This window comes from Budorcas taxicolor, chromosome 15 (assembly GCF_023091745.1).
Source record: "Budorcas taxicolor isolate Tak-1 chromosome 15, Takin1.1, whole genome shotgun sequence".
In the NCBI taxonomy this organism is placed as follows: domain Eukaryota; kingdom Metazoa; phylum Chordata; class Mammalia; order Artiodactyla; family Bovidae; genus Budorcas; species Budorcas taxicolor.
This window is the reverse complement of record NC_068924.1, coordinates 15543080-15569436: the sequence shown is the minus strand read 5'-3', so window position 1 is coordinate 15569436 and position 26357 is coordinate 15543080. Positions and strand designations below refer to the sequence as shown.

At 42.4% G+C, this 26357-nt stretch overlaps 1 protein-coding gene across 1 annotated transcript; it reads left to right on the top strand.

Moving 5' to 3' along the window:
• C15H11orf97 (chromosome 15 C11orf97 homolog) lies at nucleotides 1-25485 on the top strand. Its single transcript, XM_052653009.1, has 4 exons — nucleotides 1-142; nucleotides 5659-5763; nucleotides 18449-18574; nucleotides 25244-25485. Exons 1-4 carry the CDS (start codon nucleotides 1-3, stop codon nucleotides 25483-25485), a joined length of 615 nt encoding a protein of 204 aa, XP_052508969.1.
• Nucleotides 25486-26357: the final 872 nt, after the last annotated feature.

The window sequence follows — 26357 nt, the reverse complement described above, 5'->3', positions numbered from 1 at the left end:
ATGAGAGGGGAGGAGGCAGCGGCAGCTGTGACGGTGCCTGAGGCGGGCCGCGATGGCGAGCAGCCCCGGCCTCCCGCAGGCTTGGGGTGCGCGGTGCGAGGAGAGCCGGGCGGCGGCGGTCCTCAGGAGTCCCGCAAGCAGTGTGAGTTCCCTTCCAGCCGTCGACACGGTGGGAGGGACGTGGGCGAGGGGAAGCCGCGATAGGCGAACGGAGGAAACCGCGGTGGGACTAGCTGAAGCCACAAAGGTTTTGGAGGGAGGGATTGGAGTTGCTGTTTTGGCAAAGCTAAGGGCCGAAGGTATCTGGTCCATTTATCCAAGCCCTCCTTCATTAAAGGTTATCTGAGCCCAGGTAGCCTCCAACTTAATGGGTAGTGGCATTGGCCTGGAAGGTATTGAAAAAAATTGTGCACGTGTGAATACACATACATATAGTATTCAAAATATTAAATTACAAAATATATTTTAATTATAAAATGTGTAAAATATATAAATTTGTTTTTACAAATAAAATATGAAATTAATTTTTATATACATAAATTATATACACATGCATGGAAATACAGGTATCATTTTTGTCAATTCCTTCGTTTTACAAACCGGGAACTGAAAGTCTAGACTAGCGGAAAGGACATGCCTTGCCCACTATTACTCAGTGCAGAAGAAGGCCTTCAAACACTTAAACTCCTATCTCTTGGATTCTCCGTTCATAAATTATGATTACCTGACCCTTTTAGTAGAATCTCACAATTATGGGCCACATGTTAACACACTGCTGCTGTTTCCTCCTGCCCTGCCAAACATAAAAACAACCTTGCAAGAAGTAAAAAGCAGTTCTGGTTCACAACCAACATAGTTGAAAGTTGAGTCCGCCAGGTCGAAGCGCTCATCCATCTTGTTCCATAAATTTACAGATATTTCCCAGCCTCGTGTGCCCCACATGTCTTCAGTAGGTGCTAAGGAATGATGAAGATGAAAATAATAGTCTGAAGAAGGTGAGCAATTCCCAGCCATTCTGCAGAGCCTCGCTGATTACCCCTCTAGAGAGGAAGGGTTGGGCAGAAGCAGCTCGACTTGCACTCCCCCAGGGACCACACACCCCCTCTTGGGAGCCCGAGACCTCCCAAGGAGCCTCAGAACTGCTGTTGCCTGCCTCTTTCCTCAGCGTCAGTCACAATATACCTGATTATGATGCCTCATTCTTGTTCTTGTCAACAGTACGCAGAGACCTGATTTAGAACAACTAAGTTCAGTGTATATGTAAGTATTCAGTATATTTAAGGAATTCCTTACTCTGACTTGAAATTCTACCTGGAAATTTTCTCATAAGCGATATTAGAATTTAGAGGTTCTTTATTCCTTTTGGCTGTAGGAGTAAAAGGTGGAATTAGTCATTTGCTTGTCAGTTGAACAAATATTGAGTCCTGATTGTGTGCCTGCCATTGGGCAGTTGCTGGGAAATGAGTAATGAATTAAGCCTGGTGTCCAAACACTCAGGAGCTGACAGAGACAGGGTGGAAACATATGAAAAGTGCCTGCCTCAACCTTCCTGAGCTCATTGTTTAGGGCCTCAGCTGAAGTAGAGACAGATTATTCACACCTGCACAAGTACCCATTTAATTTTCAAATTTTTTTTTTTTAAGTCTTCAGTCTCTATTTTTTGGAAAGGTCCTCAGTGTCTGTACAGCTTCTACTCCCTAATCACACATCTGCTCCCAAATATACACAGATAAAATGTGGTCCTTTCCCCCTGAAACATTTTTGAATTATATAATGGTGGCTATTTGAGCCCCACCAAATCTTTTATCGCCTCAGTGTTACCTTTATTTATTCATTTTAGTGTTATCTTTAAAATAATTTGTAGTGCTCTCACCATGCTGGCAGAACTATCCCAATATTCTCCATTTTATTAAATTACTGAATCCAGTATCCTAGGTACCATCAGATTAGGGTAGTGTGGTGGGACCATAACTTCCCTTGATCTGAACATTATACTTCTATTAAGTGAATCTATATAAATTCACAATAGCTGTTTAGGCAGACACATTAGATTATTTACACACGACAAATGCAATCTATGACATCCTTAGTTTCTCTTTTCCCGTTTGTCCAATTGAAAACATTTGACCCAGGCCTTTTCTGTCCTATACTTATGCAGTTCCTCTGTTTGGTTCTAAATGCAGGTTGTTATATTATCCCCATCAATACCATCCTGTGGATATGAACACTTCAGTCCAAGTGTGAAAGGCCCTTTGAGTCCTGAGTTTGCCATTCAGCACGTAAACCATTCACCAAGTCTGTGTCATTCTCACATTTGGTGAGTTTGCTGAAAGTTCCTATATTCAGATTAACTAATTAAATGGTGAACCCCACAGTTCAAGTAGAGTCTCTGGAAGCCCGTGATCTGATCTGTCAAGTAGCATCTTTGGGTGGGCACACTGCCTCCTATATGAATGCACTTTATCAAATGTCTTGCTGAAATGCAAATACTATAGTATGGCTGCATCTCCTTAATCTAGCCAGTTTAGTAACTTGCTTTGAGAGGGTCAGCCATGTTGTTCAGTCACTAAATCATGTCTGACTCTTTGTGATCCCATGGACTGCTAGCATCCCAGGCTTCCCTGTCCTTCACTATCTCTTGGAGTTTGCTCAAACTCATGTCCATTGAGTCAGTGATGCCATCCAACCGTCTCATTCTCTGTTGTCCCCTTCTCCTGTCTTTTCCAAAGAATCAGCTGTTCGCATCAGGTGGCCAAAGTATTGGAGCTTCAGATTTAGCATCAGTCCTTTCAATGAACATTCAGGGTTTATTTCCTTTAGGATTGACTGGTTTGATCTTGCTGTCCAAAGGACTCTCAGAAGTTTTCTCCTGCACCACAGGTTGAAAGAATCAATTTCTTTTAATTTTTATGACTAGTTTTTTTGAAACTTACCTTCTCATCCATAAGTGAAAGTCGCTCAGTTGTTTCCAAACCTTTGCTACCACATGGACTGTAGTCCATGGAATTCTCTAGGCCAGAATACTGGAGTAGGTAGCCTTTCCCAATCCAGGGATTGAACCAGGTCTCCCACATTGCAGGCAGATTCTTTACCAGCTGAGCCATAAGGGAAGCCCCTCTTCCATAAAGTAGGAATAATTTTACCGTCCTATAGGCTGATTGTCAAGAAGAAAGATAGTATACATAAGATGCCTAGGGCATGGTAGCATTCAATAAACCGTAGCAATTGTTAGTAGCCAGCTTGTTTGCTTCCTTCCTTTCTTTGTCTTTCTTTTTGTCTTTCTTAGAGCAAGGAACATTTGCCCATACTAGCTCTTTATGAGTTTCCCAGGGGGCACAGTGGTAAAGAATCCACCTGCCAGTGCAGGAGACATGGGTTTGATCCCTAGTCCAGGAAGATCCCCTGGTAGGAAATGGCAACCCACTCCAGTATTCTTACCTGGAAAATCCCATTGACAGAGGAACCTGGTGGGCTACAGTACATGGGGTCCCAAATAGTCAGACATGACTTAGTATGCACGCATGTGCACACACACACACACACACACACACACACACACACACAGCTGTTTACAAGTTTGTCATTTTTCATAGTTCCTTGAAACCTTTGATGATTTCTTCTGTGAATTCTTGTGAGAGAAGGGCTGAAATTTGTCAAAAGACTTGAAATTATAGCAAGTGATCTCTTCCTTTCTACTGAGCTATTATAGGCTTTTCCTCTTAGCCAAATTTCTCAAACCTTTTTCTGCCTGAAGATCATGATTTAACAGAATTTTAAACCAGAGTTACACTTGAGTAATGCTGACCCACATTCATCTCTCATTCGTATGACTCTGAATTTGGGGGAAAACAAGACCAGATCCAGAAAGTATCTCACTCTACCTTGTTCATGTCTGAGGGTGTGTTTGGGTCACACAAGCAGGAATAACCCAGACCCACAGCTAGAAGCACTGGATCTCTTGCCCCATTTGCGCCAGTCTGAACACAAGTCAAATTTGTTCTTTATCAGTTAGTCTGGAAAAGATGACACCTGCCATATCTTTGCATCAGTCATTGAGATTCTCCATGGCTCCCTGGATTGAGCTTTCAAAAAACACCAGGATTAGAGCTACTGGCTGCCTGCTGTTCACAGGGCTGTGTGGGCAGACACACACATAGAGGAATCTGCGCTCCACCTAACTGAACAATGCTTTAGTTCCACTTGAACACATACTTGTTGAGCATCTATTATTTTTTTAATTTGTATTTATTTTTGGCTGTGGTGGGTCTTTGTAGCTTCATGCAGGCACTCTCTAGCTGTGGCAAGAGGAGGCTACTCTCTAGTGTGCCGGCTTCTCACTGCCATGGCGTCCCTCACTGAGGAACACAGGCTCCAGGCTCAGCAGTTGTGGTGCACAGGCTTAGCTGCCCCGAGGTATGTGGGATCCTTTGCACTGGCAGGTGGGTTCTTAAACACTGGACCAGCAGGGAAATCCGGTTGAGCATCTATTATTATGTCACACTCTGTTCTAGGACTCTGATGAGCTGAACAGACAACACCTCTGCTCTCATGGTATATAGCCTGGCAAGGGAGACATACGGTACTAATAGTTACACAAATAAAACTGTACATAAAGTAAATGAGGCTTCATATACATTGCAATAAATCAAATGAAAGCAAAGAGAATACTATGAGAAAAAGTAACCAGGACATTGTGGAGCCAAGGAAAGTTTCCTTAAAGAACTGACATCTCAGCCTAGACCTGACATTCAGGTAGAAGTTACCCAGGCAAAAATAATTATGAGAAAGACAGTTCGGGCAGAGAAAATAGAATGTACAAAAGAGACAATGTGTGGGGATGGACAGAAAGGCCATGTGGCCGGAGCTCAGAGAGCAAGAGAGAAAAGGGCTGACAGGAGAGTCTGGAGAGACAGATGGGCTCAGATGACTCCCTGGGCTGAGCAGAAGAAATGCAGCTAAAGAGTTTAGAAAAAATAGTCCATCCTCAACTATAGCTGTGAAGTCTTGTGGGGCCAGGTTTGGGGGACAGGAAAAGGTCGTATGTCCATTAGAGACACTCCACTACAATGCAGGTTTATTCTTTAAAAAAGATGATGAAATACTGCTAGACTGTTCTAGATCATGTATCTGGATTGTAGGCTCTATGCATGAAAGTGGAAGTTGCTATACAGTCTTTGGAATTCTCCAGAATACTGGAGTGGGTAGCCTTTCCCTTCTTCAGGGAATCTTTCCTACCCAGGGATCGAACCCGGGTCTCCCGCATTGCAGGCAGATTCTTTACCAGCTGAGCCACCATATATCTTTATCATTCACTGCTGCGTCCTCTGCCCCAAATGCCTGGCACAGAGTATGTCTTTAATAAGAATTTATTGAATAAATGACAGTTTTCTTCAAGTTAATGAAGAAAACTTCATCTATTACTTCATAACATTTAAAAGAAGTTATCTGAAACTTAACCGCAAAATATAAAGTTCTCCCCCCGGCAAAGCTAAAGGTTACACTGGAAGGGATCTTTCCAAAATAGAGTCTGCAGGATGAAACACCTGCTGTTTGTATGGAAGGATTTGTCTCTTTAAAAGACAGTTATTTATGTAAATAATGGCTAGAAGTTTGGGCAGAATTTATGAAAAGTAACCAATTTTGTTAATACCTTTACAGGGAAGGAGTTTTTATATTGTGAGCCACATAAGAGAATTAAAGAAGTACTTGAAGAAGAACTTTATATTAAAAGAGATGAATGCCGCATTAAACATCCACCTGCAGGTAATCTCAGTGACAAATGAAGTATATTTACAAAATGGATATAAAATTGCCTGTTTGATGGCAGTGATTATTTATTTATTGCAAAACCATGAGTATTAAAAGAAAAACAGCCCCCTGGGAGGTTCTTGGTTAATTTTATAATTATTTTGCCTTTGCCCAAATAAACTGCTGTATTTACATTGCTGTCCCACATTTTTGGTGGATTTATTTCTATTTAATGATAAGTAGAATTTTTTCCAAGTGTCTGGAAAGCACAATAACATCCTCAATCTTTATCAATATAAGTAGTACCAATAACAGCAATTCTCAAAGTATTGACTGCATCAGAATTATCTAGGAATTACCTGTTAAAAGCAGATAGCTGAGCCCCAACTATAGAGTAACTGGCTTAGAAAGTCTGGGGTGGGGCCCAAGAATTTGCATTTGTACCAAGTCCCAAGTTGATGATGCTGGTCCAGAGACCCCACTTTGCAAATCACTGACTCAGAAGAATCTAAGTCATTTAAATACGTCAATTCATCCCAGGATTTTATCTCACATACACATAGTATATGGGTTACATGGTCTGGGCGTTGATAGCTCATACTGATGATTCATTTGAAAAAAGATATGCTCTAAAGAGGGTTTCCCTGGAGCTCAGAGATAAAAAATCTGCCTATCCATGCAGGAGATTCGGGTTCGATCCCTGGGTCAGGAAGATTCCCTGGAGGAGGGCATGGCAACCCACTACAATATTCTTAACCTGGAGAATCCCTGGGCAGAGGAGCCTGGCAGGTTAGAGTCGCACAGAGTTGGCTATGACTGAAGCAACTGAGCACACACACATGCATGCTCTAAAGAATCCCTTCTAGACATAATTTTGAAACTGCTGGAGCTCCTTATTTTTTATAGTTCCTTCTCAGTGATTACTAGGTGCATATTTCATGATTTTATTGAAACCCTCCTGGATAGCTTCCCTGGTGGCTCAGAGATTAAAGCGTCTGCCTGGAATGCGGGAGACCCAGGTTTGATCCCTGGGTCTGGAAGATCCCCTGGAGAAGGAAACAGCAACCCACTCCAATACTCTTGCCTGGAAAATCCCATGGACGGAGGAGCCTGGTGGGCTACAGTCCATGGGATCTCAAAGAGTTGGACACAACTGAGTGACTTCACTTTCTTGGATACCAGCAGTTGCTTGAAGATATAAAAGAAATGAGACATGACTCCTGTACACAGAGAACTTGACATTTTCCGAGGAGAACTGTTGAACAACAGGCTGTGCTGTGCTAAGTTGCTTCAGTCATGTCTGACTGTTTGCAACCCTATGAACTGCAACCCACCAGGCTCCTCTGTCCATGGGATTCTCCAGGCAAGAATACTGGAGTGGGTAGTCATTTCCTCCTCCAGGGGATCTTTCTGACCCTGGGATCGAACAGGTCTTAGATCTCCTGCACTGGCAGGCATGTTCTTTACCATTAGTGCCACCTGGGAAGCCCAGGCTAGTGGGACCCAAACTAGAGCAGAGGCTGCAGGCCCAGAGGTACAACTTTTCAGACTCTGACACAGTTTCACACTTTATGGGGTTTTTCCTATTTCTTCACTCCCTGTTCTGTCCTGTTGATCTGTTTATTGATCTTAATACCAAGGCCACATTGATACTACAGGTTTTAATAATGTCTTCTTTTTGCTTTAAGAATTGTTTTCCCCCCACTTTACATTTTAAAACCAGCATAGAAATGCCTTTTAAGGTCTTCTGTATCACCCATTCTTATGGAAAGAGAGGCCAAAGGAATGGCGAATTTTGTTCATACAGTGACTTGAAGGAAAGTTTAAAGTCTTAGAGTTTGAACTCTATGGATGGATACAGAATGACCAACTAAATTGTTTCTCTGAAATCCAATCTACATATACTATTTCCCTGGTGATTAAAAAAAAATATTTAAGTCTATGCAATTGTATTTGGGCCCCCTTCATTTCAGAGATTACATAAAAGCTAATTTATACACTATTTGGATGGTGTGTTGATTCTTAATGGATAAATTTATTTATGTCAGTCTGAATAATTAGGAAAAATCATTTGGTTTATAAAAATTCATTTTTCTAGGCCATCTTCTTAAATATTGAAAGTGAAAGTGGCTCAGTCGTGTCCAACTCTTTGCAACCGCATGGACTATACAGTCCATGGAATTCTCCAGGCCAGAATTCTGGAGTGGGTAGCCTTTTCCTTCTCCAGGGGATCTTCCCAACCCAGGTATTGAACCCAGGTCTCCCACATTGTGGGCAGATTCTTTACCAGCTGAGCCACAAGGGAAGCTCGAGAATGCTGGAATGGGTAGGCTATCCCTTCTGCAGAGGATCTTCCCGACCCAGGAATCCAACTTAGGTCTCCTGCCTTGCAGGTGGATTCTTTATGAACTGAGCTATCAGGGAAGACCTCTCACATATTTTTCATACAAAATGAAGACCGCATGGGGTGCCGCATTTTTTGTAGCATCCACCAGAGGTCGCACAGAGGTGCTATTTTAGCCTAGAAAATATCTTTCAAAGCTGAGAATTGCTTCTGTAAGGTTAAGTTTTAAAGGGCTCTAATGATGAAAAACGGAAGCCTACTAAATTTTTTCTTTTTTGTTTCTTCTCCTTTTCACGGCTGAAAGCCCCATGTGGACCAGAATAGGAAACTAGCACCTAGGGAGAGTTCCACACTCTTCCAGCCTAGCCCCAAGAGCTAAGGCTGGCAGCGTGCACCAGCTACTGTAAACTGGAAGGTTTACAGTGACAAACTCTTTTAAATATCAGAAGAAAGATATGGCCTCTCTTGCTGGAGGACACACCTTGCCACACACACCCAGAATTCTGCATAAAACTCTTAGGGACTTTTAGGGGCTTAAATGTAGTCTTCCCAGGTAGTGCAGTGAAGAATCTGCCTGTGAATGCAGGAGACGCAGGAGACAGGGGTTCGATCCCTGAGTTGAGAAGATCCCCTAGAGGAAGGCATGCCAACCCACTCCAGTGTTCTTGCCTGGGAAATCTCATGGAAAGAGGAGCCTGATGGGCTACAGTCCATGGGGTTGCGAAAGAGTCAGACACAACAGCAACTGAGCATGCACGCACCTGGCTTATAAACAGCCATCCCTAGATGATAGAAGTAAGCACACTTGACCCATTATTTCTACTTCTTCACTTATTGGCTCTGTCACCCATCCCCATTAGGCCTTTGCTTCCACACATGCAAGGAAATTGTTCTTTTCCAGATTGCAAATGACCTTTGTTGTTAAGGTCAAATGTAGTGATCTTCAAGGTCAGATCCAATCCACAAACTCAACTTCTCCACAGCATATGACATAACCATTTACTCCCTCCCCGGGAAACACTTTCTCAGCTCAGCCTCCAGGTCACCATGCTCCAGTCTCCTGGTTTCAGTTGTACCACCCCTTCTCAGAGTCCTTGCTGACTCTGCTTCTTCTATGCTCTAAAATGAGTAAAACTCAGTCATAGACCTTTTTCTGTATCCATACTCCCTCCCTGCAGATCACACTTGGCCCTCTTGTGCTGACAACTCCAAAATTTATATCTCTGGCCTCTGATTTTCAAATTCCCAGAAGCCTGGTTGGCTTGGATATCTAAAGGCTTCTCAAATTTAGCATGACTGGAACAGAACACAATAAAAATCTTTAAAAATTTTTTACTATGGACCATTTTAAGTCTTTATTAAACCTTTTATAATATTGTTTTTGTTCTATGTTTTGGGTTTTTGGCCACAAGGCATGCAGGATCTTTGTTCCCTGGTGGTAGTGTTTTAGTTGCTAAGTTGTGTCTGACTTTTGTGACCCCCGTGGACTGTAGCCTGCCAGGCTCCTCTGTCCATGGGATTCTCCAGGCAAGAATACTGGAGTGGGGTGCCATTCCCTTCTCCAGGGGATCTTCCCAACCCAGGGATTGAACCCGGTCTCCTGTATTGCAGGCAGATTCTTTACTGATTTAGCTACGAGGGAAGCCCAAGTTCTCTGACCAGGGATCAAACTTGCACCCTCTGCATTGAAAGGTGAAATCTTAACTACTGGACCACCAGGGACGTCCCTAAATCCCAGCTTTTAAAACCCCACTCTTCAGTGGGTCTTCCCTATCTCAAGAAATGGTACCACCATTCACTCAGTTGATTAGGCCTAGAAGGCAAATCCTCTCTCCATGGTCAGTCCATCAGTGAATCCTGTGAAATCTATATTTGAAAGATATTTGTAATCTCCCCACCTTGCCCAGCTTGCCCATGGAGAAGGCAATGGCACCCCACTCCAGTACTCTTGCCTGGAAAACCCCATGGAGGGGGATGCCTGGTAGGACACAACTGAGCGACTTCACTTTCACTCTTCACTTTCATGCACTGGAGAAGGAAATGGCACCCCACTCCAGTGTTCTTGCCTTGAGAATCCCAGGGACGGGGGAGCCTGATGGGCTGCCATCTATGGGGTCGCACAGAGTCAGACATGACTGAAGCGACTTAGCAGCAGCAGCAGCACCTTGCCCAAGACATCTACTTCTGCCTCATTGACTGTGCTAAAGCCTTTGACTGTGTGGATCACAACAAACTGTGGAAAATTCTTTAAGAGATGGGAATACCAGACCACCCTACCTGCCTCCTGAAAAACCTGTATGCCAGTCAAGAAACAACAGGTAGAATTGGACATGGAACAACGGACTGGTTCCAAATTGGGAAAGGAGTATACCAAGGCTGCATATTGTCACCTTGCTTATTTAACTCACATGCAGAGTACATCATGCAAAATGCTGGGCTGGATGAAGCACAAGCTGGAATCCAGACTGCCGGGAGAAACAGGGAGAAATATCAATAACCTCAGATATGCAGATGACACCACCCTTATGGAAGAAAGTGAACAGGAACTAAAGAGCCTGTTGATGAAAATAAAAGAGAAGAGTGAAAAAGTTGGCTTAAAACTCAACATTCAAAAAATGAAGATCATGGCATCTGGTCCCATCACTTCATGGCAAATAGATGGGGAAACAGTGAGAGACTTTATTTTGGGGGACTCCAAATCACTGCAGATGGTGACTGTACCCATGAAACTAAACAACACTTACTCCTTGGAAGAAAAGCTATGACCAAACTAGACAGCATATTGCCATCAAAGGTCAGTCTAGTCAAAGGTGTGGTTTTTCCAGTAGTCATGTATGGATGTGAGAGCTGGACCATAAAGAAGGCTGAGCACTGAAGAACTGATGCTTTTGAACTGTGGTACTGGAGAAGACTCTTGAGAGCCCCTTGGACTGCAAGGAAATCAAAGCAGTCAGTCCTAAAGGAAATCAGTCCTGCATATTCATTGGAAGGACTGATGCTGAAACTGAAGCTCCAATACTTTGGCCACCTGATGGGAAGGGCTGACTCATTAGAAAAGACCCTGATGCTGGGAAAGATTGAAGGCAGGAGGAGAAGGGGATGACAGAGGATGAGATGGTTGTATCGCATCACTGACTCAATGGACATGAGTTTGAACAAGCTCCAGGAGATGGTGATGGACAGGGAAGCCTGGTGTGCTGCAGTCCATGGGGTCACAAAGAGTCAGACATGGCTAAGCAACTGAACAACAGCAACCACTTTGCCCACAATCACCTTCCCCAAACCCCAGTCATCTCTTGCAGGCTCAGCAACAGCCCCCAATGACAATTTCTACTCCTTCCCCCTGCAGTCTATTCTCTTCTCAGAAACCAGAGGCATCTCTGACAAACATAAATCTTTGCCCATCACCGCCATGCTTAAAGCTCTCCAATGCCTTCTTATTTTCCTTAGGCTAAATTTCACTTTTGTTGTGTGGCCTGCTCACCTCTGTGAACTCCTCTCCCATACTTTCTGACTCCACTTTAACCACACAGTTTTTCTTAAAATTCCCTTGAAAGTCTTCTCCAGCACCACAGTTCAAAAGCATCATTTCTTCAGCACTCAGCCTTATTTATGGTCCAACTCTCACATCTATACATGACTACTAGAAAAACTAAAGCTCTGACTATACAGACCTTTGTCAGCAAAGTGATGTCTCTGTTTTTTAATATGCTGTCTAGGTTTGTTGTAGCTTTTCTTCCATGGAGCAAGTGGTAGAGATAAGAAATAAATTCTTTCTGTGGTATCCATGCCTCCAATAAACGTAGAGAAAGAAAAAACTGGGAGAGCCAATTATTTCTTACCTCCAGCCTCCTCTACTTACTTATATTATTTGCCTGGCCCTTTCTCTCTCTTTTTTAATGTGCATATACACATATGAATATATATTTTTATTTGAATTTAAGCAATATATACTGTTCCTTATATCCCAAGCCTATCTAAATTCTGGGACTCGTTAACTTACTGACCTCACTGGGCCTCACTTCTAGCATTGTTTTATTGTTTGGAGGCATGTCTCTTGCTCTTGTTACATGTGGTTGTTGCTAAACAAGCCTACTTGGTTTTGTTGTTAAGCAAGTGTGCTTCCTTGAGTTATCATTAACTTACAGGAGTCTCCTATACCTTTTACTTTACGTATGGCCCCCAGTGGGATTAGCTATTTAATCTCCTACTTTGTCCCTTTACTCTTTCCCTATCACTATTCTTCCCATTTTGTAGCTCTAGAAGCTGAGACTAGGGGGAAGTACAGTAACTGTTGTCACTCGGTGGAATAACTGATACATGAATGTAGGTTCACCTGAAGCTGATATCTTTGCTCTTTGTCATTGGGTTATACTTTATAAGATTATATTTTCTTAGAGGGAAAAAAGATTTGAAACTGCATTGGTAGCAAATAGTATTCTTTTCAGTTAACACAATGTTGTCATGATCTTATCCAGGTTCAGGTTCAAACCTGAGATAGAACAGGTTTCAGAGGCTTTACACATTCTGTCAGATAAGCCATTGGGCCTGGATCTACAGAAGCTCATCATCCTGAAAAAAAGAAATGCAATTTTCTGATCAGCAGTGCAGGAGACCATCTGTAAAACAGAAGTGTGTGTGTGCTCAGTGCTCAGTTGTGTCCGACTCTTTGTGACCCCATGGACTGTAGCCCACCAGGCCCCTCTGTCCATACGATTCTCCAGGCAAGAATACTGGAGTGGGTTACCATTTCCTTCTCCAAGGGATTTTCCCAACCCAGGGATCAAACTCAAATCTGTTACATCTCCTACACTGGCTGCTAAGTTAAGTCGCTTCAGTCGTGTCCGACTCTGTGTGACCTCATAGACGGCAACCCACCAGGCTCCCCCATCCCTGGGATTCTCCAGGCAAGAACACTGGAATGGGTTGCCATTTCCTTCTCCAGTGCATGAAAGTGAAAAGTGAAAGGGAAGTCACTCGGTCGTGTCCGACTCTTGGCGACCCCATGGACTGCAGCCTACCAGGCTTCTCTGTCCATGGGATTTTCCAGGCAAGAGTACTGGAGTGGGGTGCCATCGCCTTCTCCGTCCTACTTTGGCAGGCAGATTCTTTAGCACTACCACCACCTGGGAAGCCCTGTAATACAGGAGATGTGGGTCAATCCCTGGGTCAAGAAGATGCCCTGGAGAAGGAAATGGCAGCCTACTCCAGTGTTCTTGCCTGGGAAATCTAATAGACAGGGGAACCTGGCAGGCTACAGTCCATGGGGGTCTCAATATTTGGACGTGACTTAGCAACTAAACTGCTGACCACCACCACTTATCCCTTCTGGATAAGTAACAATTTAGCTAACATGATAATTCATGTATTTTTAGTGGTTCCCTGAAATTTTTCCCCTCCTTCCAATTTTTTTAAAAGAAAAGGTAGGTTTATGAGGTATGCATAATGGGACTATTGCATTCATTTTGCCATTTATTTTAAAACAATATCTACATTTCAAAAAATTCTGTAAGAGGACCACACAGAAGTAAATTAATGTACTAATTTAATGTTTTTAAATTGCTAGGATTTTTTGTATTTTTCTGGCTAAAACTAGCAGAGTTTATGGATAAGGTCGTGAAAAATTTGATGAATGAAGTTTACTAGTTTTCTCTTACACAACATTCTATTTACCAATTAATTTTGGGAGTGTGCTACCAGACACATTCATTTATGTCTATATGTGCCTGAATGCATGCAAACTTAACTTTGAGTCTGGTTTATTATGTTTAGTATAAATTTAAGAAATGTAAAATGTTATCCAGCAATTGCGAATATTTTTGCTATTCGTTAACACATTCAACAAAAATGTTTTTTTACCTGCAATATACAAGGAACTTACTAGACACCAAAAGCACGTTAAAATAATTACCAAAAAATAAAGATAGTTACAGAGCTCAGAAGTCACCAAACATAAGTGTAAATGACTTGAAATTTTCTTCCTCTGACCATGTTTACACAAAGGAAGCATAGATAATATGTTTCTAAGCTAGTTTTTCAAGGTCTAATGCTCATCATTCACAGTCTGGAGACAGCTGAAGGAAACAAAAATATTTTTAAAGGGCAGCTTTCTCTGTCGGACCAGGTCAGATCCCATCGGCCAAAATTTTCAGCATAAAGACTTTGTTCTGTAACTTTAAATTCAGGATAAAAACACACCTAAAAAGATTTCTGAGTATAATAGGGTTGGAGGCAAGAAAAGAGGAGAAAGAAAAAAATCTCTATAATATTCCTACCTTCCAGAAAGGACTTAATTATTTTCTCCTGGCTTCTCTCTGTGCCTGCTTCTCTTTTCAGGTTAAGCTGCTGGCATTGAGGTCTCTCTGGCCAGCTCCACCCCTCCCCCTCCTTGTCTTCCTTTCTCCACCTGGAAAGCATTTGCCCAGAGCTGAGATGCTGAAGCTCCCCTTAAAGATGCCGCTGTTTCAAAGGGTATTCATACTTCTTGCTAGTCCTCTTTTCCTCCAGGACAATGTATCACTTTCCGTAACATTTTCATCCAAAAATATCCTATCCGCTCAAAATCATGCTATTTATCCCAGCAGCCTCTGTCCCCGAGTACAATAAATGCTTGTGCCTAACGATTCATGGGGTCGCAAAGAGTCGGACACAACTGAGCAACTGAACTGAACTGAACTGAGCAATATTTTGCTTTGAGAGTTTTCTTTTTTCCCCCAGGTGTTTCTGGGCATATGCATTTGTGCTTCAGGTACTTTCTCTGTGAGGGCTTTCCCGTTGGCTCAGCAGTAAAGCATCCTCCTGCCGATGCAGGAGATTCGGGTTTGATCCCTGGGTCGGGAATATCCCCTGGAGAAGAAAATGGCAACCCACGCCAGTATTCTTGCCTGGGAAATCCCAAGGACAGAGGACCCTGGTGGGCTACAGTCCACGGGGTCGCAAAAAGTCAGACGTGACTTAGGGAGTAAACAACAACAGCAACAAATTTTTTTCTATCAAGGCGTGCTTGCATCCGAAACAGCAAACGAAATTAGATTGGTACAATCTTTCTATCTAATTTGAGATGGGTTCTCTACAGAGTTTTGCCCCCAGATCTTTTTTTTTTTTCTTCATATTTATTTATTTAGCTGTACTGAGCTGCATATGAGCTCTTAGTTGTGGCATGTGGGATCTAGTTCCCTGACCGGGGATAGAACTCAGCCGACTGCACTGGGAGCATGGAGTCTTAGCCACAGGACCACCAGGGAAGTCCCTGCCTCTGGATTTTTAACTGTTTTCTATTTACCAGACCTTCCCACAATATGGAATAAATCTGAACCTATTTCCCTGGTCTCACATAAGGTGTCACAGAGAGTATTGGATAAATGTTTGTGGACTCCTTCATCTGAGAGTGTATTACCCTTTTCTATATCTAGACAGGGCAGAAGAGGAAACTGGCTTGATCAGTTAAGAGAAGATTTGGGCAGCTTGAATTTTGTAAGGTCTTGGCAGAAGGAGGTTGTGGAGGCTTCCTCGAAGGTCTTTAGAAAGGAGGGGGGAACTAATCTTGACAGATAGCATCAGCCACTCCATTAGGAGCAGAGAAGGAGTCAGTTCAGTGAGTCAGTTCAATGACTATGCATGTGGAAACAGTCTCAGTCCATGCTTGGACAGGAAAATCATTGTCTCTGTGAAAAAAAAAAAAAAAGCTACTGTTTATTGGGTACAAAGCACTTATGTCTGTTTCACCCAAATGCAATAACAATCCTTCAAGTTATATATTACTGTCATCCCCATGAGAGGACTGACACATACTGAATTAAATGACTTGCCCAAAGTCATAAAACTGGTAGGTGGTAGAGAAGGGACTGAAACCAGATCGCCTCGGATCCCAAAAGCTGTGCCCCCAGTCATTACATGCTATAGACTCCTTTCAGGAGGGGTCATGTCAGTGTGTTTGCCATGGGCAACCTTACATCTATGGAGAATATTGGATATTAACACTTGTAGCTTTAGAAATGGGAAAACCAACTTATGGCACTTACCTGAATTCACTTCTTTAACTTGGATCACAGTTTTCTACACAGTAAATTCTCACTAAATACTTAACTGACTCCCCAAATCAAAACATGTGATTTTAAGATAGAGAGAAAAGCCCAGTGCAAATCATTACTAAGCCAACACTTATTGACAGTATCAGGATTTAGGACTATAATTTGCCTTGTGCAACAAGTAGACATTCAGTTCAGTTCAGCCCCTCAGTCATGTCTAACTCTTTGCGACCCCATGAACCACAGCACACCAGACCTCCCTGTCCATCACCAACTCCCAGAGTCCAACCAAACCCATGTCCATGGTGTCAGTGATGCCATCCAGCCATCTCATCCTCTGTCGTCCCCTTCTCCTCCTGCCTTCTATCTTTCCCAGCATCATGCTCTTTTCAAATGAGTCAGCTCTTCACATCAGGTGGCGAAAGTACTGGAGTTTCAGCTTCAACATCAGCCCTTCCAATGAACACCCAGGACTGAGCTCCTTTAGGATGAACTGGTTCGATCTCCTTGCAGAACAAGGGACTCTCAAGAGTCTTCTCCAACACCACAGTTCAAAAGCATCAATTCTTCTGTGCTCAGCTTTCTTCACAGACCAACTCTCACATCCATACATGACCACTGGAAAAACCATAGCCTTGACTAGACAGACCTTTGTTGGCAAAGCAACGTCTCTGCTTTTCAATATGCTATCTAGATTGGTCATAACTTTCCTTCCAAGGAGCAAGTGTCTTTTAATTTCATGGCTGCAGTTACCATCTTCAGTGATTTTGGAGCCCAAAAAAATAAAGTTTGACACTGTTTCCACTGTTTCACCATCTATTTCTCATGAAGTGATGGAACCAGATGCCATGATCTTCATTTTCTGAATGTTGAGCTTTAAGCCAACTTTTTCACGCTCCTCTTTCACTTTCATCAAGAGGCTTTTTAGTTCCTCTTCACTTTCTGCCATAAGGGTGGTGTCATCTGCATATCTGAGGTTATTGATATTTCTCCCAGCAATCTTGATTCCAGCTTGTGTGTCTTCCAGCCCAGCGTTTCTCATGATGTACTCTGCATAGAAGTTAAATATCAGGGTGACAATATACAGCCTTGACGTACTCCTTTTCCTATTTGGAACCAGTCTGTTGTTCCATGTCCAGTTCTAACTGTTGATTCCTGACCTGGATACAGATTTCTCAGGAGGCAGGTCAGGTGGTCTGGTACTCCCATCTCTTTCAGAATTTTCCACAGTTTATTGTGATTCACACAGTCAAAGGCTTTGGCATAGTCAATAAAGCAGAAATAGACGTTTTTCTGGAACTCTCTTGCTTTTTCGATAATCCAGCGGATGTTGGCAATTTGATCTCTGGCTCCTCTGCCTTTTCTAAATCCGGCTTGAACATCTGGAAGTTCACAGTTCACATATTGCTGAAGCCTGGTTTGAAGAATTTTGAGCATTACTTTACTAGCGTGTGAGATGAGTGCAACTGTGAGGTAGTTTGAGCCTTCTTTGGTATTACCTTTCTTTGGGATTGGAATGAAAACTGACCTTTTCCAGTCCTGTGGCCACTGCTGAGTTCTCCAAATTTGCTGACATGTTGAGTGCAGCACTTTCACAGCATCATCTATTAGGATTTGAAATAGCTCAACTGGAATTCCATCACCTCCACTAGCTTTGCTCTTAGTGATGCTTCCTAAGGCCCACCTGACTTCACATTCCAGGATCTCAGGCTCTAGGTTAGGGTGGGTGATCACACCTTGATGATTATCTGGGTCATGAAGATCTTTTTTGTACAGTTCTTCTGTGTATTTTTGCCACCGCCTCTTAGCAGACATTACGTTACAAATATTTTGCAGTAATATTTTCCAGTTAGTTTACTGTTTCTTTCAAGGGGAAGATTAACCAGCATCTAGTTTAAAAGATTGTAGGATCTATTGGAGGAGTTAATCTGGTAACTTTGGGTTATGTTATCTTTGGAAATATTTTGTGCTTCTAGAAGTTAAATCAGAATCAGATAAGACTGACCGATGAAGTCCACATATTACCTATTATGTATTCCTAATTTCTCTGTGTTTTGCTGTTGGTTTCTTTTTTGACTTTTCATCTCTTTCTTTAGGGGAAGTTAAATTAGTAGCACTGTAGATGTTTAACTGCATAGGAAATAATTGAACAAATGAACTGGAATTACACATTAAGCAAATGCTAAAGTCTTTGGGTAGTGTAATTAAGTCAAATAAGTCTCCACCCAAATCTGAGAAAAATAATTGCCAGGTAAACAGTTTAAAAACACTTAGTGCTAAAAACAGTAGAAACTAACAATCATTATCTTGCTTTTGAAAATATTGACAGTGGCCCTGGAAGGGATTTGGAGCATTAAAAGGAACCTCCCTGTGGGAGGCTTGAAGCCAGGACTGCCGAGCAGGAACAGCTTACTGCCACAAGCCAAGTACTATTCAAGGCATGGAGGCCTGAGAAGTAAGATCCTGATACCCTTGATATCCCCCTGCTCCCTGGTGGCTCAGACGGTAAAGAATCTGTCTGCAGTGAGGGAGATCTGGGTTCAATCCCAGGGTCAGGAAGATCCCCTGGAGAAGGGCATGGCAACCCACTCCAGTATTCTTGCCTGGAGAATCTCATGGACAGAGAAGCCTGCTGGGCTACAGTCCCTGGGATCACAAAGAGTTGTATACACTGAGCGACTAACTCTTTCTTTCATACTTGATTTCCAAGCCCAGTGTGGAGGGTGCTATTGCTATGCTGTCCTAAGTCACTTCCATTATGTCCGACTGTTTGCAACCCCATGGATTGTAGTCCACCCGGCTCCTCTATCCAAAGGGTTCTTTCTCCAGGCAAGAATACTGGAGTGGGTTACCATTACCTCCTCCAGGGGATCTTCCCAACCCAGGGATCAAACCTGCATCTTACGACTCCTGCATTGGCAGGCAGGTTCTTTACCACTAGTGCTGAGCAGTTTATAAACCAGTGATGTGATTTATGTATAGTTCTCAGTCAAAATCCAAACTTCTTTTGACTTGCTTCTCTCAGGTTACTTGTAGTTTAGCAGTTCAATTCATTGCCTTATTGTGGAACTTGAACAGTTACAGTTCAGGTAACCAATTTACCCCAGGGATACAATAGAAGTTCACACTCCTGAGTTACACCCTTGACTCTTTCTATCCGTGGCACACTTTGCAGCCCACAAACTCAGCGGGTAGGAATCTTGCACTGTCCTCTTCTTGTAGATAGATGATCTGTGTTTACTAGTGGCAATGAGGAAAGAGAGATGAAGAAATTCAGGAAGAATAACGTAACTGCTTTGCTTGGTTCCATGAGTTTTACCCTGTTTTAGGTAGGAGGCCAACAGGCTGGCCCCAGTACACTGTTCCTCACAGACAGTATGTTTGGGGAAAAAACTATTACTCATTCCTCACTCTCCTGCCAGCGTCTGCCAGCAATATTTGTGGCAGGATGTGGAGAAGGCAGGGATTCTCACATGGGGGTATAAGCAGTGTCCAGACAGTGGAGGGACATGCAGTTAGGTCTGAAAACAGCTCTATGTTGAAAGGGAACCTTGGGCCGAGAAGGGAGAAGTGGGTAAGTGCCAAGCTTGGGTACTCTTTCCCTAAATGTGAGTCATACTGGCAAGTGCTATGGAGCGCTTTGTATTCTAGACCCTTTTTATGTAATTATCTATTAAATCTTCACAACAATCACATGAAGCAGGTACAGTTCTTTTCACAGATGAGGAAACTGAGGCCTAGGAAGCTTTAAATAATTTACCCAGGTCAGTCAGCTAGTGAGAAGAAGTGACTAGACACCAACAGCTCTGTGAGCCAGCAGTGCATAGGAGCTGGGCTGTCTGCTGAGCCTGGAGGCACGTGAGGGCTCAGCCCAAGTGCCACAAAAGAACGGGCTCCCAGGGAGGCAGCCTCTGGAATATGGATTCAGTAGGAGGAAAATACGGAGAAGGCACTGTTACAACCCACTCCAGTACTCTTGCCTGGAAAATCCCATGGGCAGAGGGGCCTGGTAGGCTGCAGTCCATGGGGTCGCGAAGAGTCAGACGTGACTGAGCAACTTCCCTTTCACTTTTCACTTTCATGCATTGGAGAAGGAAATGGCAACCCACTCCAGTGTTCTTGCCTGGAGAATCCCAGGGACAGCGGAGCCTAGTGGGCTGCCATCTATGGGGTCGCACAGAGTCAAACGCGACTGCAGTGACTTAGCAGCAGCAGCAGCAGGAAGAAAATACAGCCACTAAAGACTGACACACAAGGTGAAAAGATAAACAAAAACTTGTTACCTAAGGGATTCACGTAGCAAAAAGGAACCAATAATGGAGACCTGGGTTTGCTAATAATAACATAGTCATAAACACCATTTACAGTGTGCCAGGGATGGCAGTGGGTGTTTTATAGTTATGTAATCTGCAGAGTCACGCAAGATGAGGGTTTTAGTCTCCATATTCCAGGTGAGAAAATTGAGGCTTGGAGACTTTTTGCATTACCCAACTTCTTGTCTAGGGAGTAGTGAGGCCAGAACTATAAGCCCATGTCTGTCTAACTTCCAACACTATGCTTCAGCCTCTCTGAAACCACAGCAGAGAAATTCACACAACAAGGGCTGAATAGTAGTGGTTAAACAGGCTCAAATGCCAGGGCCATAGGAATGCAGGGTTAGGAACCTGGGAGGCAATTGAATGCAAAATCCACAAAGACGTGAGTGTCCTAAAGTAATGGTTGTTCAACCCAAGTCTGGGACACTTGCCCAGTGGGGACTGTTTATTTCAACTTTCCACCCAGTTAGTCAGGTCCCAACTCTAGAGGGTAAATCCAACATTCCAATAAAACTCACAAAGCAATTTATTTTAAAGGTGATTTTCTAAGGTCATACTATAAGACTGGTTTGAAGAACAAGTTACCTTCAGCTTAAGACATAGAAGTGCAACAGATTCCCTGACTTATCAATTAAAGGCATATAATAAAAAACATATGTTTGATTTTGACTATAATTACAATACTTTCACCCATACAGTTTAGGAGAAACTTGTTCACGGCTCCCACTCATTGATACTCATCCACACTACCTTCCTAGCGGCCTTCAGCCCTCTATCTCCAGCCCACTGTCAAGCTCTTACAGCTATCATGTTACAGTAGCTGTTATTGTTGAATGTTTTTGCTTCAACTCTGTGAGTTACCAGCTGCATTTTGCCATCTAAAATGCTTCTATCTGCTATACAAATCATAGCTGATGAACCCATAAGAATCAGTTGATAATTGATAGCTAAGAATCACTGTCTGCAGTGTAGTGATCCCTGGAGTTGTGACTCCTCCAACATTTAACACACGCTATTTAAAATTAGAATCCTTTTTAGTTCTAGAATCAATTGTAGTTCTAAATTCTAAAACACTTTGGTTAGACAAAAATACTCAACCCAGCAAGTTCAGATTTGATGGAGAAATCAAAAGCTTTCCAGACAGGCAAAAGTTAAGAGAATTCAGCACCACCAAACCAGCTTTACAACAAATGCTAAAGGAACTTCTCTAGGCAGCAAACACAAGAGAAGAAAAAGGCCTAAAAAAAAAAAACCAAAAGTAATTAATAGTAATAGGATCATACATATCAAAAAATACCTTAAACGTAAATGAATTAGATGCACCAACCAAAAGTCATAGACTGGCTGAGTGGATGAAAATGTGTGCATGTATGCACTTCCGCCTACGACATCAGTCTACTTAACTCCCCAAATTGTACATAATTATGTTAAATTGTTAGGTTAATCATGTTTCTATTATGCAATTGAAATTATCTTTTATTTTTTTGTCTGGCTATTGATTGTGAAAATTGATAAACATCTTTTGCTACTGTGATTATATAACTATTATTCATTTTAATACCATTGTATCATGATTGGTCAACAGAAAATAATAGAATTCTATATCACTAAAACTACCATTTAATAAAAACAAAAACAAAAACAAAAAAACCTGTAATCACTTTTTGAAATCCAAAAGCACATTAGAATTATCTTGGAATTTTTTGAAAAAAACAAATGCCCAGGTACTGTTTTTTTTCTCCAAAATTGCAGATACATTTCTAAGGAGCAGCCATGTTTAAAAACAACCGGACTCTATGATGATATCTTACTTTTATCTAGTTTGTTTTACTCTTTTTATTTCAATTCAATGCTTTCATTTAGTTTATGTTTTCCAATTTGTGTCTTTTTTGTTGTTGTTGTTCTTTCTCAAGCCTTTATCAAATGTCGTAGAAAAGCTTTTGCATACATGTGTTATAAATGGAACTTCCTGGGTAGCTCAAACAGTAAGTAATCTGTCTGTAATGCAGAAGACCTGGGTCGGGAAAATCCCCGGGAGAAGGGCATGGCAACCCACTCCAGTATTCTTGCCTGGAGAATCGCATGGACAGAGGAGCCTGGTGGGCGACAGTCCATGGGGTCTCAAAGAGTCAGACACAACTGAGCGACTTACACACACACACATGTATGTATAAGTAATATGCATAATATAATATATATATTTAAAAGATATCAACTTTTATATGCTTAAAATAACTCAAGAAGGACATAGAAACTGGTTACAGAAGTTGTCTCTAGGGATGGGAAAGACGCTAAAGGAGAGACCTAAAAACTGAAGCACAATATACATACAAATAAGTTCACATATTGTAGGTGTACGGCTCAGTTTTCACAAATTGAGCACATCTGAGTAATCAGCACTTAGAATAGGAATCAGAATCTTGTCAGCATCCCAAAACCAAAAAGGGTATCCCTTTATCTTTTATGTTTTGGCTGTGCTGAGTCTTCATTGCCATGTGGGCTTTCTCTAGCTGGAGAGAGTAGGGGCCCCTCTCTGGTTGCAGTGCTCGGCGAGCCTCTCGTTGCAGCGGCCTCCCTTGTTGCAGAGCATGGTTTCCAGGGCTCACAGGTTTCAGTAGTTGCTGCTCTCCTGCTCAGCAGCTGTGGCCCACAGGCTTAGTTGCTTCACGGCAACTAAGGGATCAGGGATCCCTTCCTGGACCAGGGATCCCTTCCTGGACCAGGGATCCCTTCCTGGACCAGGGATCAAACCCATGTTTCCTGCACTGGCAGGTGGATTCTTCACCACTGAACCACCAGGAAACCCACTTCTGTTGTTTATGTTCTGGTTTTTTTTGTTGTTGTTTTGGCCATGGGGCCTGTGGGATAGTCTGACATTTTAATTATGTGTCTTGGTGCGGGTCTCTTTGGGTACATCTTGTTTGGGACTCGGTGCTCCCTGGACTTGGTTGTCTGGTTCCTTTGCCAGATTAGGGAAGCTTTCAGCCATTATCTCTTCAAATAGGTTTTCTGGGGCCTCTTTTATGTGAATGTTCCTCCCCTTGATGTTCTCTCAGTGGTCCCTTTACTATCCTCACTTTTGTTTTCTTTTCTTTCATGAATCTCAAGACGTTTAGAGATTTTACTGGTTGTTTTGAGGATCAGGACACAGACAGTTCAATTTGTACACAATTCTTAATGTACATACCAAAAAATCTAAAAAATCATGTAGATGCGATTCTTTCTGAATAAGTTATTCCAGTGACTTTCCAGCTGAAAAGGTGGAGGCAAATTTTCCTCAACAGGATACAAGTACCAATATTCTCAAATGTTGATGTATTGTTATGTCATAAGTCCCACTAATTCACAATTTGATATTATATACAAAACCTACTCAAGTGTTTCGAGTTTTTGATGAGCTCACAGCACATTAACAAAGTTACTGGGAAAATTGGACTACCATGACCAAAGAAAGACGGCACAGAGTGCACAACATTCCGACCAGGATCGCCAAGATCAAGGAGCGGTTTGTTTTAGGAAACAGTTCTACCCAAATCAACATGGGAGGAGAAGTAAAGTGCTCAGTGAGACTTCCCTGGTGGTCCTGTAGTTAAGACTCTACGCTCTCATGAAGGGGGCATTGGTTCAATCCCTGCTCGGGGAACTAAGATCCTGCATGCCATGTGGCACAGCCAAAAAAAAAGTGTTCAAGACATTCAATGCACAACTGACTCCAAACTGTCATTTGGTATTCTTTGTATCATAGGATATAGAAGCTATCCCATCTATGGAATATTAAGCTGACACCTAACACAATCAAAATTTCCCATATTCAATATCCCACTATTTCTTTTTTTTTTCAGATTTTATTTTATTATTTTTTTTTTTACTTTACAACTGTACCAAAAAAAAAAAAAAAAAGAAAGAAAACAACTAGCAAATTGTTTACAACAGCAACATGGATGGACCTAGAGATTGTCATACTGAGTAATGTCAGACAGAGAAAGACAAATACCATATAATATCACTTATATGTGGAATCTTTAAAAATGGTACAAATAAACTTATTTACAAAACAGAAATAGAGTCACAGATGTAGAAAACAAACTTATGGTTACCAGGGGGTAAGGGGGGAACATATTGGGGTTGACAAAGACACATACTCTATATAAAATAGATGACTAATAAGGACCTACTGTATTGGAGAAGGAACTGGCAACCCACTCCTGTGTTCTTGCCTGGAGAATCCTAGGGACAGGGGAGCCTGGTGGACTGCCATCTATGGGGTCACACAGAGTCGGACACGACTGAAGTGACTTAGCAGCAAGGAGCTACTGTATAGTACAGGGAACTCTACTCAGTGCTCTGTAATGGCCTATATAGGAAAAGAATCTAGAAAAGAGTGGATATATGTATATATACATATACACTGATTCACTTTGCTATACATGTGAAACTAACACAATAGTGTAAATCAACTATACTCCAATTAAAAAAAAAGCGCTTACACTTTAAAAATGAATGAAGTGGGATTCCCTCTTTCTTAAAAATGCTGCCAGAACTACTAAAAACACTTGCATTTACAAACTAATTAATAAAAATCTTCATCTGGATTGAACAAGAAGGTAGGCAGGGACCACTGATAGGACCCGGTGCGTGATGTTAACCACACATAGCTTCTGTCTTTCCTGCTTCCTCAGAGTCTGGGCTCTCCTCGTCTTCAGTTTCTCCATTTTATGCAGGTAAACCTCCAACCAGAGGTTTAGTCACTTCTGCCTGTTTTCCCTTTGCTCCCCTTTTCCGTTTTGTTTGCACTTTTCTGTCTGAAGATTTATCCTTTCCTGGTGCCTTTTTTGGCTCTGTTTCCACATTTGGAGGAGCAGGTTTAGATGGCAACGTCCAGGATCTCCTCTTGCGGTCCTCCGTTGCTGTCCTCTATGTGGAGCTGCCCTTCTCGAGCATGCTGGTGGCAGGGCGGGCGCATGCTGGGGGTGCTGAGAGAAATCCAGAAGCTGGACTGCCTGTCCACTGCTGCTTCTCCTGCTGCCAGAGGAGCTGGGACCCCTCATGAGCCCTCTTATTTCTTTTGTTTTATTCTCTTTCCTTTTTGCTATTCTGATTGAGTGACTTCTACTATCCTTGTCTTCCAGATCACTGATCTGTATTTTTTGTTTTTTTGTATTCTCTGATCTCCTGCTGGTTTCTGGTAGTGTATTTTTTTGCATCAGTTAATGAATTCAAAACTGTGAAAATTTTCTTTTTTATCTCTTCTAGCCCTTTGGTGAAAGAGGCTTATAATCCTTTTAGCCTTTTGTTGATTCTCTCCCTGAATTCATCCAGTTTTCTACTGAGTCTGATAAGCATCTTATGATTGTTACTTTGAATTCTTTATCAGGTAAACTTTATCTCCTCTTTCTTTCAGTTCAGTTCAGTTCAGGTCAATCACTTAGTCATGTCCAACTCTTGCGATACCATGAATCGCAGCACACCAGGCCTCCCTGTCCATCACCAACTCCCGGGGTTCACTCAAACTCATGTCCATCGAGTTGGTGATGCCATCCAGCCATCTCATCCTCGGTCGTCCCCTTCTCCTCCTGCCCCCAATCCCTCCAAGCATCAGTCTTTTCCAATGAGTCAACTCTTCGCATGAGGTGGCCGAAGTACTGGAGCTTCAGCTTTAGCATCATTCCTTCCAAAGAACACCCAGGTCTGATCTCCTTTAGAATGGACTGGTTGGATCTCCTTGCAGTCCAAGGGACTCTCAAGAGTCTTCTCCAACACCACAGTTCAAAAGCATCAATTCTTCAGCACTCAGCTTTCTTCACAGTCCAACTCTTGCATCCATACATGACCACTAGAAAAACCATAGCCTTGACTAGATGGACCTTAGTCGGCAAAGCAATGTCTCTGCTTTTGATTATACTATCTAGGTTGGTCATAACT